Below are 12,552 nucleotides of genomic sequence, written 5' to 3' on the forward strand. Positions count from 1 at the left end.
GTTTGCAGTAGAACTATTTTTCAAACCAGCGGTATTTACAGGGACAAGACTGCGTTGCTCCGTGGAGCCTAGGACGGTATCAGCCTTTGAGGTAATGGAAACATAATTGGGGAACGAGGTGGAATTAGTGTCATCGCAGATGATCTAGTGCCTCACGTTAATTTCCCCGGGTTCTGTTCGAAGGGCAGTGGAGTCACTCATCTTGCGTAGCAAGCAGCCATCAGAAGGATTCTTTTCGAGCATTTAGGAAATAAAGTTCAAGTGCTCGGCCTTTAAAAGTTGCAGGAGCAGCTTCACGTCCCAGCTTTTTAAAAGGTATCATGATGTTATTGCTTGTTTTGCTTCTAGGAAGCCGAGGGTTTAGGAAATGACTTGGGCGGGTGCATCTGTGAGGTCGAAAAAGACACAGACGCGCTCCCCAGGGACCCGAGCGGCTTCGCTGTCTTTCCGAAGGTGCCAGCCAAGCGTCCGGTCCCCGCGGGCGCTCCTGGCGCAGTCCCCTGTGCCGAGGGTGTCCGGCGCCTTCCTAGACGTCTGGGGACAGTTGGGAGAGTCTCGGGGCGGCGGGACAGCGCGGGAAGAGCAAGGAAGGGGGGGAGGGAGCCGGCCTGCGCCTCGCCCCTCCGTGCCAAGGACACCGTCGCGGAGGCGCGGCCAGCTTCCCAGGGTCGGACTTTCCGCCCCGGGGGCCGGGCGGTGGAGGTCCAGCCCTGTCCCCCTTCCCAGCTTCGGGCGGCCCCCAGGGCTGAGTAAGCCGGGCGGAGAGAGCCTGCAGGGATTTCCTGAGAGCTCAGGGAAGGAGGAGGGGACCGGGACGGGAGCCGGCAGCAAGGACCCTGAACCTGCCCGGCGGCGCCCCGGGGCCGCGCCGCCCGCGCCGCCCGCGCCTCCCCACGCGCGCTCCCTCCCCGCCCCCGCGCCCGGCGGCCCCCGCCCCCTCCCGAGCCGTAGGGAATCAGGTCCCGGAGGAAGAGGGTAGGTGGGGAGGCGGATGAGGGGTGGGGGACCCCTTGACGTCACTGGAAGGAGGTGCCGGGGTAGGAAGTGGGCTGGGGGAAGGTTAATAAATCGCCCCCGCCCTCGGCTCGTCTTAATCGAGGTCCGCTGGAGGCTCGGAGCGCGCGGGCTCAGCTCTCCTCGCGGCTCCTCCCCGGCGGCGGCGGCGGCGGCGGCGGCGGCGGCTCGGAGCGGGCTCCGGGGCTGGGACGCAACGGCCGGAGGACGCCGGGCTGCGAGGATTACCGGGGGAAGTGGCTGTGTCTCGGCTGGAGCCGCGGAGAGGGGCGCCCGGGGCGGAGGGCCGGAGCGAGAGGAGACAGGCTCGGGCGGCTGCGGCGGGCGCCCGCGAGGAGCGCGGGCACCGGACGAGCAGGCCGCGTCGCGCTCACCATGGTCACCTGCTGGGACACCGGGGTCCTGCTCTGCGCGCTGCTCGGCGGTCTGCTTCTCACAGGTGAGGCGCGGCCGCGGCCGGAGGCCGGCGCGGGGCTGGCGGGAGCAGGGGCGCAGCCCGGGGGGCCGGGTGCGCGCGGGGAGCGAGCTCGGAGGGAGCCGCGGACACCAGTTGCAGTGGACACGCCTGGGGCCGTGACGCCCTTTCTCCTCCGCCGGGCGGTCGGGCTGGGCGCCCCGGAGAGCAGCTGGCTGGGGTCCGCGAGCATCGCCGCGCTCGGGTCCGCGCTGGGGCTGCCCCTTGCGGCTGGAGTCGCTGATCCTCGCTGCCTGGCGGCCTCCCCCAAGCCGGGGCCCCCCACCCAGGTTCTGGGCTCGGGAAGTGCCGCGCACCCGGACCTGCCTGACCCCCAGAGCCTGCTCTCAGGTGGCCTGGCCGGGTCCGCGAGGCCCCCGGATCAGCGGCTCCTAGGACGCCCGCGTGGCTGCCCGGGGGCTGGGCTGAGGCCCAGCCTTGGCGATGTCGGGCACGGGCCGCGACGTCGCGCCTCCCGAGGGAAGGAGGTGAGACCCTTAGGAGGGGATCGCGTGCCTGGCGGGAGCACACAGATCCCTGAAGATGGCAAGAGCTGGTATCCTTCGACCCACTCTGGGCCCCCGAGCTCGCGTGTCCGGGGAACGTTCCCCCAGCGTCCTCTCCTCCCTCCCCCCCGCTTCCCACTCGCCGGCCACTGGGCCTGAGCGCTGGGCGCGCATCCATCCGAGTGGAGCCTCTGCCACGGGTCCAGCCCAGGTCGCCGACCTGAGTGACCTTGACCGACGAGGGCAGTCGAGGACCCAAATCCCGTTAAGTTTCAGAATTGCAAGCCTAGCCTTTTAAGTTCCGAGAGAAGAAAGGGCAAATGATTTGGACCAAAAGGTGCGGTTTGAGGAATCGGTGAGGTGCGCGCCTTTGCTGGGCGTTAGGGACACTGGCGGCAGAACCTTCAGGGACCAGTAGGTTGTACCTGGTTAGTGTGGCGGTGGCCTCCCCGAGGCGCCAAAACCCGAGGGCATTTAGGGACTCGGACTTGCCTTTTCTTCCTCAGCGGGGCTCAGTGGCCAAGCCCCCTGGTTTAGTCCCCCTGGGCGCAGAGAGCCCGATTTTGGAGCGCCTGTCTCTTAAGCGTCGTGGAGGAAAGGTAAAATATGAAATAAAATACAGTAACATAGGTTATTGCAAAGATCCCTGGGTAGGAAAGTCCGTAGGGTTGAGCATATATTTTTTTAAATGCTTGTTAAACTCAAAAGGCAGTAACAAATATTCCTTCTCAGTGGGAAGACTAATTTAACCACCTGTTTCTTAATAACAATTAATAGTTCCACTTGGATGAAGCTGTTAAACCGAGAGGCAAGGCGAATTCGTACTAAATTGGAGAGAACTCGCTCTAAGTTGGAAATGTTGCTAAAGTAACTATATGAAGTGAAGTACTGCTTTTCTGTTTTAAAACTACATTTTGGGGTTTGAAAAGTCATGTGTTTTGAAATACAACTGCTTGGAGCATTTAAGTAACTTGCTGAAGTCCATCGTCTATTATGTAAAAGTAAATCTAGGTAAATTACTGTGAATCCAAAACATGGAGGGGAAAGTATATGCTTTATTGGATTTTCTGCTTCACACATAGGCATCTTTATTTTGTTTTAAAAACTAGCAAAGTATAGTTCTGTTCGTGGTTAAAAGCAACTTAGATCCGTGGCAGCTTTTCAGAAACGCGAGTGAGATCCTCTTATGATTGCTCTTAGATTTTACTTAAATGAGGCAGAAATCTTGGAACTCTTGTGATTTTTTAAAAAATGTTTTACGTATGTGTTATAGGGAGAAAGCAAGACAAACATTGGCAAGGTGAGAACCTCTTCACCTGCCGGTTTAGGGAATGTTCTATCAGCTGTTGGGGTTTGTAATCGCCAATCTAAACCACAGGCTTCTCCCGCGGGTTAACAGCTGCGTCACAGTAAAACAATCAGGTACCTGCTTTCTAAGCTGCATCCTCGCTTTCAAACTGAACGAGGGGCTGCATGTCTGGGGAGTGGTGTCTAGATAGGGGCCAAGTTTCTGCCCTGTGGATTTATGAGGAGTCCAGCTTGCACCCATCACGGGCCAGCTCTGCTCACTGTTGGGTGCTATATAATTTTATGAGTTATTAATATTACGTGTGCGTTCATTGAGGTATATAAAATAATCAGAGGTTCAGTAATACAAAAAGATAATGCCTTTCCCCACAAAGAGTATATTTACCTTCTTCTAAATATCCTGGGAAATAAAAACACTCCAATATTCACGTGCTTCCAAGTCCTCTATGTTGCAGTCTCTTCCTCTTAAAAGGATACTAGTCTTCCTTTCTCCAGCTCAAAGTCTCGTTTTCTTATTTTAAGGCAGCACACCCTTGATGAAAGCCACAGACCCTTTTTGTCTGCCCCCCTTTTTCTAGAGTTTTTGAGCAGCCGACATGTACAGTTTGCTATAGCTAATCGGAAATGCTTCACTTGCAAATTTTGTGAGTGGAGTTAATTAATGATATAAAGTTAAATCAAAAGTGTACATGACAATGATCCCCATTTCCAAAATGAATGTACTAAATCTCTCAAAATCAAGCTAATTTCGCATAACAGTTTGTCTTTTCTCCAAGGTTTATAAAGCCACACTTTGGGTTGTGTTTTTCCGGAACTGTACGTTTGAAATGTTAATTCCGTAGCACGTTTGGTGGTCCACCTAGTTTTCCAAATGATGGATCACACTGCAGATAAATTGTAGGTGGTCACCTACTCTAGTTCCTCAATATTTTGACCTTATTTATTTATTAAGTTTTTTCTGTCCCTCTTGAAAATTCTGTAATAGGCTATCCAGTTTCTTTTCTAGGGAGCACTAAGTGGGTTTTGTGTTTTCACATGTAAAATTAAGACATTAGAATAAATGGTTATTTCTAGGGGCCTTTCCCAGCTCTAAAATTCAATGAATGATTCCAAGAAACAGACTGAACACAGTGTCTGTTTTTCTCCCTCCCTCAACTTCATTTGCCTATAGAATGGGTGATCAGCCCTGCGATGCCAGAGCTGGGGCTGAAGGGGTGAGCTGGCTTTCCCCTGCTGTCAGTAATCACGGTGGATTTTCTTTTTCACTAGTGCAGCACACCTAATTCCAACCGATTAGCTTGCTCTTTGTCGGGTTGCAAGAACTAAGCTGTTAGAGGATGCCCAAGCCAGGACGAATCATGATCTTGGGCTTTTTTTTTTTTTTTTTTTTTTTTAACTAACAGAATGTGTAACTCTATGAAATAGACTCTATTCCATAACTCTAGTTCCATGATCTCTTCTAAGGAGACCGGTCATTTAAAACCCATATGTATTTCTTGTTTTTTTCAATTAATGCTTACTAGTTGCAAATAACTCCCCAAGCAACTTAAGTCTAAGTCTTAAGTCTAACTCAAGTCTAAAAGAGTTTCCGATTTCAACAAGAATACTAAACCTCTTATTTAAATTGGAACTTATTTTATATGACTTTTTAGAACAGACCAAATAATCACTTTGTTTTTACCAAAACTATTTAGATATTTTAAATCTCCTTTGAATGTATATAATAGAGAAGTTGAAAATGATATATCGCCTCCCAAAATGGTTTTATATCCACCAAAAAAAAGTAGTATCCTTGAGGAAGGTTACCCAGTAGATCACCAAGTTATGACTGATGTTTACTCTGGCTTGAGAATTCTGCAAAGCAAGAACAAATAACAGAGTAAATAGCTTCTGTAGTGCTTTAAATTGAGATGTGCATGCGAGTGAGTGTGAGGGTGGAGAGTGAGGGAAGTTCTCTTGGCACCCGGGTGTTAAACGCAGAGCTTGCTGGTGTTAGGGTCTTGGTTCAATTGCACGGTCAGGAGTTTGTTGGATAGCAAGTGAATATCATAATTTTTCAGAACATTTGTCATTGTGGCTAGAGGAGGAAGGACATTTGAAATAACACCAGGCTTAATTTTTAAGTAAAAATATGTCATTAGCAACGGTTAAAAGCATTAAAAGCATTGGTTGCATTTGGTTGAAAATGATCTACAAGAACAGTCCATTCCCACTGGGCTCAGTACACTGGGGAGGCTTGTCAGGAATGACAAGAGCTCCTGCCAGATGCTTTCCAGGATCTTTGTTGATTCCTCACACACTTGGGTGCCTTGGAAATTGCATGCTGCTGATTACAGTACTGGATTTTATACCAGATTGAGGAAGGGGAAGGAAACGGGAGAAATGGGGGGTGATGGAGGGAGGGCTTGAAAAGAAAGCTTCTGGTTTAGTATCTGGGACTGCAGGGGGCTTTCATTAAGGAAATGGTTCCATTGAGTCTGCTGACGATAGTGGACTAGATTTCCTGCATTGCTGCTGGGGCGGATGTCGGGGGATGTCAAGAATTCCTGGGGATTTCCCATCAGTCTTGGTAAAGCTGGATGCGTAAGAGCCATGTCTGATTATTGCTCCTTTCCTTGATTTTGTGCTCCTTGAGAGAATTGATCTCATTGCGCAGACACATACACTGTGAGCGCTAGATGGAACCTCAGGGATCTAATCTACTCCTTTCAGAGACGAGCAGTTTAGTGATTTTTTTTTTTTTTTTCAAGCTCAACAGCTGGCTGGTGGCAGACCCAGGAACAGAACCTGATGTTCATCCTACAGATAACATTTCTTCTTCATTTTTGTATTTCCTGTACCCCAAACAGAGTAGAGATGTTCAAATATTTGTTGAATAACATTATTGCAGAGCTAAAATTTCGTTTTAAATGCTGGTATTTAATCTTATTTCTCATTTTATTGAATATATTTAAGAGTCTTCTTTCCCACCATCAATGCACGAATAAATTTTTTTTACACACATAAAACTAAGACCATATGAACATATTGTAGTGGTAGATATGTATTTATATGCTCTTCTGAGAAAAAATCTATTTAAACTGCCTTTTTGAACGTAATACGTTCATATTTTAATGCATCATCATTAATTTTTTACAACAGTATTTTCAATGACTGCATAACATTTCATGGTATAGCTATGCCATAATTTATTATACCCAACTGGCATCTTTTTCTTAATATGAAAAAACTTTAAAGCCCATAAGGGGTTTAATTAGGAATATCAAAATGATGGCTGCTTAGTAATATACTGAGAGATTTGGAGAGAAAACTGATTTTTCTTGTGAACAGTTGGAATCCTCCTTTTGAATGGCTGCAGCTTAAATAGTTGTGGCTTACGGTACTAGCTTCATCTATTACCATTTCTCTCCACATACCCCGTGTCCCAGCCACACAAACTCTACCCCCGTCAAAGAAATAGCTCACCATTCTTTAGATGGGCCTTGCACTTTTCATGCTGTTTGTCTGCCTGCAAGACCCTTTTTCTCCCTCTGCATCTTTTCTTCCCATGCCTTCAAAATTCAGCTTAGAAATCACCAGCTCCATGAACTCCTCCTTACAGCCCCAGACGGAATGACTGGTTTCTTCCGCTCCTATATGTAGCCTCCTGTTATAGCCCCTATATGGGTCCCTGTGGGTCCCTCCTCCTGTTGTTCTCACCTTGCATTGTTAGTGTTCTGTTTATGTGTCTGCCCTCACTCTTTGGGGAGGAGAGCCCGTGTCTTAACCGCTCTTACATCCCTGGCACCTCCTGTCATGCCTGGCATGGAAGCTCTCGGTAAATGTTGGAATGAATGAATGAGGTAACCACACTGTCATTTCAAAGAAGAAATCTTTCTGGGCCAGATGTGACTTTATTCCAGGTTATTAGTTACTCTTGCCTGTCCATTGGGCCTCAGTTACAGTGGATTCCTTAAAGAGGCTGTTTCTCAATAGAGAATATTTGTCCTCTGCAGTGAGTGGCTAAGATCTAGGAAATCAGCTATGATTTTCAACTCTGAGATACCCATGTCTTGTGATCCCCTCCTGTTTGGTCATGATGATTCCCTGGGGCCTCTGGGCCAGCAAAGCTGGGCTTGGGTCCATGCAGCAGTTCTGTCCTAACCCTCTGTCGGTATGGGGCCGGGCCCTTCACCTTTACTCCGCAGGGCTTTATACTATTTTTAGTGCTCTTAGATTTTATGCTTTGACTTTTCCTCTCATAGACTCAAACCTGAGTCATTGGGTGCTGGGCTGTGTGGCAAATCTGAATGACGGGGAGATACTCAGAGTCAAGATTCTGCTTTAATAAGGAGCCTTGTTACAGGACCAGGCTAGTTGCCTGATTTCCTCCTTCCTTAGAATAGGTTCTCCTTAACTATTGATGCAAATAGATTCTTCTGGCAGGACCAGCCTACTAGGTGTGAAACATGTTCTGAAAAATCGGAACCCCCTGATCCAGTCTCGAGCTGGTGACTCCCTTCCCCCACTCCCATCCCCAGCCCCAAACTTTGCACATGCCCGCAGCATGCTTCTCAAAGTGTGGTCCATGACCCAGCATCCCCTGGCAACTTAGCCAATCAGAGCCTGCATATTAATAAGGTCCCCAGATGTGTTTTTGCACATTAAAAAATTGAGCAGCGCTGATTTTAGTAAAGGACTCTTAGCTCTGGTGTCAGGGTCTAAATCGTCTTCACCAGCATCCTAGTGATGACCTTGACCTGTGTGACCAAGGGACTAGACCTGGGCCAGCCAGGAGCTTCTTTCCGGCTCCCATACTCTTCTTGTGCCCTGTCTTCTGCCGGGACACCCGTGATCTGCTTTAAGACTTTTTTTTTTTTTTTAAACAAAATCTTGGACTTAACTTGGACCTGTAGTCAAAGCATACAGAGGTTGTGGTCTTGAAGAATACCATGGTTCACCAAACCATGGGTCTTAGAAAATAGGGACCTGGTGAAAAATAGTAAAAATGGCATTAAACAGATAGGTTTTAACCGTAAATAAAAGTTTTACAAAGCATTTGCTTCCAAAACAAAGTCACTTGGTGTAAAAACGAGGGAGGTGAGCATCCTTCTCTATAATCTGTTGTCAAGCAGGCACCACTGTCGTCTCATCATGCTGTCCTGCAGCTGATGACACATTTTCTGTGCTTCTTGCTGGCTTGAAATTTAATGCACTTGCCTTCTTCCTCCTCTCATTATTGCAAATCTTGGCAAATGCTTTTGTCTTTTCACAGGTTACCACAGTGCTTATGGGTACTTTTTCTCAGCCTGGTCTTCTATTCTTCTGTTGAACCGGTGGAGTGGGACTGCATTTCCTTTCAAACCACAGACCCTCCCACGTGGTCAACACAAGCAAAGCTCTAAGAATGATCAGGTTCTTTTGTGAAACGAGGCCTGAGGTGAACCTTGTATAAGTGAAAAGCCTTGTCTTCTGTCATATGCAAATATGAAACCACTTGTGCTCAAGGCCGCCTTTGGCGGCCTTGATTAGTAATTAGTCTGCCAACTGAGTTCTGTGAAACCCTTTGCTTCTCTCCAGGGTCCCCAGCTTTGGCTCTACATTAGAACCATCTGGGGGGCTTTATTTCTAGAATCCTCTTGCCCTGGCTGCACTTCTGACCAATTTGATCATGAGTTTTTGAGTGAGACCGAGGCATCGTTCATTTAAAGCTGCCAGGTGATTCCAATGGGCGGCCGAGGTTACGGAACCTTCTATTTTATCATATATCCAAATCACCTGGAGAGCTTGCGCTGCAGCACTGGGCCCGCCCCAGAGTTTCTGATTCAGTAGGCCTGGGATGGGGCCCGGAATTTGCATTTCTAACAAGATCCCAGGTGGTGCTGAGGCACGGATGCAGAGACCACTGCTTTGAGAGCCCCTGACCTCGGGCTCCACTGAGAGGCCTGGCTACCTGGGAGGCACCCGTCCTGGGGCCAATCTGGAAAAGGCACTAAATTAAATCATTACTAGACATCTAACAAGGTGGAGGAAACTGTATCTGTGAGGAAGAAAGGAACTCTTCCTCTCTTAGAATCAGAGGAATTCTGGGATAAAGGGCTTGGGATGGGCGGGCCTGTTTTGCAGAGCAGGGTATGTGAGTTAGGACCCAGAACTGGATTGCTGGTCTAGACAGGAAAGCTCGTAGTAGGCCTCCTTCCCTGCCTCACGCTGTGGAGTGCCCAGCCTTTCCTCTATAGAAATGTGGGCACATGGCTACAGAGTCCTTTGGGAAGGTGCCACGCTACTGACCTGTCCCGGGCACCCACGCGCCTTTGGTCCAGCCCTGCTACCCTTCAGTAAGCCCTCCACGAAGCTGTCGGAAGCCTTGTTCTCTTTCCCTCTCTGACCAAGCCTCTGTAGCTGGATTCCTCTGCTGGCATCAGCGTCCCCACTTGGATGGCTGAATTCTACCTGTCGGAGCAGTATGGCTCTGCTGACTTCTGGGGATATGCCAGGGGTCTGTCCCCCTTGGTGAGCAAAGTCGCTGCCACATTGGAGACAGAGCTGGCCTCTCACCGGGCAGAATCGTGGTGCTGGGAGCCTTCTCGTGAAACGCCAAGAGTATAAGCCGCTGCTCCTTCCCTGAGAGCATCTCGGGGTACCTATAGGGCATTTAAGGCCTAATATTGTGTGAGCTGTATTTGGACGCTTTCATTTTCAGATACAGAAAGAGCATATCCTTCACCCACGGCTGAATCAGTGCTTCTCAAGCCTGAGTCATGATAGCATTTGTATCTGTCATCTCCTGCCACATAATAGGCTTCCTCAAAACGCAGTGGCCTACGACGAGAATTCATTATGTCTCATGAGTCTGTGGGTTAGAAATCTGGGTGCGGCTCAGCTGGGCGGTTTGCTTTGGGCCTCACCTCGGTCACGCATGCAGCTGTAGTCCCCTGGCTTTGCCCCTGGGACCGCGGCGCTGGCTGTCGCTCCGCAGGCGGCCTTTGGTCCCCCAGCCGTCTAGCCTGCCCTCCTTACTGGGTGCAGGGGCCGTCTGAGAGGACAACAGTGGATGTCTCAAGGCCTTTGGAACTCTTACAGCACCACCTCTGCCACATTGGGACGGTCAGAGCGGTCCTAACTCAGAGTGGGGCGTGGGGAAAGACATTCTCTCCAGGCGGGAGGGGCTACTTAGTCTTGTGAGCTCGTTTCTCGAGGTCCACACTGCTGTTTAGTACTAAACCTTTCTTTTCTTTTCTTTCCTTTCCTTCTGGCCACGCCACGCGGCATGTGAGATCTTAGTCCCCCGACCAGGGATCGAACCCGTGCCCCTTGCATTGGAAGCGCGGAGTCTTAACCACTGGATCTCCAGGGAAGTCCCTGACCTTTCTTTTCAATCTAGATTTTGAAAAGATTCTGGAGTTTGGCCAAGAAAATAATAATGAATAATGCCTTGGCCCTTCTTAACCTGTGAGCTAAAGACAGCTGGTCCAGTGGAAGAGCTTCCTATTCGTAACTCTGCTGATGAGGGGACATAGGCCACGGTTAAGGGGGCTGCCAGGCTCTCAAGAAGACCACGGCGCCCGCACGAAGCTGGGGACAGCTGACCCTCAGATTGCGAGCGTAGACAGTGGGCAACTTCTCGGGGCTTAGATCGGAGGATCTCTGAGCATCTCCTGGGGGATGTGGTGAGGCTGTAAGCGCTTTGGGGGAGGGGGGTGGAGAGAAAGGAGGCAACTAACGCTCATGGGTCGTCAGGACTTAGATTTATACATATTATGTTGCTCAGTCCCAAGAGGTAGGTACAGTACTCTTACATATGAGGAAACAGGCTTGGGTAAATTAAAAACTTCTCCTAAGATCACAGAGTACCTAAGTATTTAGATAAATTAAATACTTTCCCTAAACTGGAATTATTTCCATCTGGTTCCGGCAGACTCCAAACCTCCCTCCTCTTACCACGCCTTAGAACCTGAAGGGAAGGAGCACGGGTGAGAGTGTGCTAGTCTTTCCCTTCTTTCCAAACCGTTCTATCCTTGGAGCTTTGCCACGTCCAAAGAATGTGAGACTCCACTGCAACTCCGGCCTCAAATGGCCTTGGGAGATTCCACTGCTCTGTGTGGCAGACACCATTAAAGCCTCCATTAAGACAGAATTTTCATCATGTGGGTTTTCTTATCATGGGTATTCAAGGCCCTTCCAAAAAATTCAAGTCAGAGAAGGAGCTCCAAAACCATTAAGAACGTGACTTTATATAGGCTTCCACACTGCTCTCCCACATGGGGCTTGGGATGAACTGAGCTTGCACGGGAGGGCGGATGACGCCAGAAGGGCACTTTGATCCTGGAAGAGGTCTCATCAGGTAGGTCCCCCGACAGGCTGGGCTGCCCTCTGCCAGGTTGTTTCCGGGAGTCAAATGTCTACTTCTCTGTGCGCCTTTGAGATCCCAGAAACCGCAACATCCTGGAGCTTTTTTTCTTAATGAAGCTGGAGTAAAGGGGTGGGCCCTGATGCTTCATGAACTGGGGTGGGGGAGGACTCTGTCCCCGGGGGAAGGGGGAGGAATGCACATACCCGGCGCTGTGAACCTCTTCCGAACCATCCAGCGTGCACGCTTTTAACTTTCTTTTATGAATGGAAACCCCGAGGGTCACATTCTTACCAAGTGACCAGGCCAGGGTGGAAACCTAGGTCTTTCTGATTTTGAAATCAGTACTCTTTCCACCAACATTTATCCAAAAGATCTTGAATGATAAAATCTAGGAATTCAGGAAAACCAAGGAGTTTGGTTTTCAGGGTTTAGAATAGAAAGTTATTATGCCCGTGAGAAAAAGACAGCTGTCCAAGGGCATTGTCCTAGAGGGAGCGCCCATCGGTCTGGGATGGTCATGAACACAGTCTCTGCTTTGCCTGTTTGACTGATAGTCCTTGTACAGTTGACAAAAATGAAAGCATTTCTTTAAGGCCTGTTGCTCTTTGGGTCTCTTGCTTTTCCCTAGATCATTCCTTTCAGGCATTCAAACGTACAAGAAGTCAAGAAAGAGAAAAAAGCATTTTATTTTTTCCTTGATCCTTACCTTGAGAGGGATACTTTTTTTTAAAGTGAAGTATAGTTGATTTACAATGTTGTGTTAATTTCTGCTGTACAGCAAAGTGACTCAGTTATACATATGTATACGTTCTTCTTTATATTCTTTTCCATTATGGTTTATCACAGGCTATTGAATATTGTTTTCTGTGCTATACAGTAGGACCTTGTTGTTTATCCATTCTGTATATACTAGTTTGCATCTGCTAATCTCAAATTCC

General features: G+C 49.0%; 1 protein-coding gene across 3 annotated transcripts in view; it reads left to right on the plus strand.

The window, feature by feature from the left end:
- Positions 1-776: 776 nt before the first annotated feature.
- Positions 777-12,552, plus strand: part of FLT1 (fms related receptor tyrosine kinase 1) — a 173,051-nt gene continuing 161,275 nt past the window's right edge. Inside the window, exon 1 of one of the 3 annotated variants that reach the window (XM_057533232.1) lies at positions 777-1,453. In XM_057533232.1, the coding sequence (XP_057389215.1) occupies positions 1,390-1,453 (64 nt within the window). In that variant the 5' untranslated portion in view covers positions 777-1,389. The remainder of the gene's footprint in view (positions 1,454-12,552) is intronic. The other 2 variants (XM_057533231.1, XM_057533233.1) reach the window with 2 other exon arrangements.

Source organism: Balaenoptera acutorostrata, chromosome 18 (genome assembly GCF_949987535.1).
Source record: "Balaenoptera acutorostrata chromosome 18, mBalAcu1.1, whole genome shotgun sequence".
Classification (NCBI taxonomy): Eukaryota; Metazoa; Chordata; class Mammalia; order Artiodactyla; family Balaenopteridae; genus Balaenoptera; species Balaenoptera acutorostrata.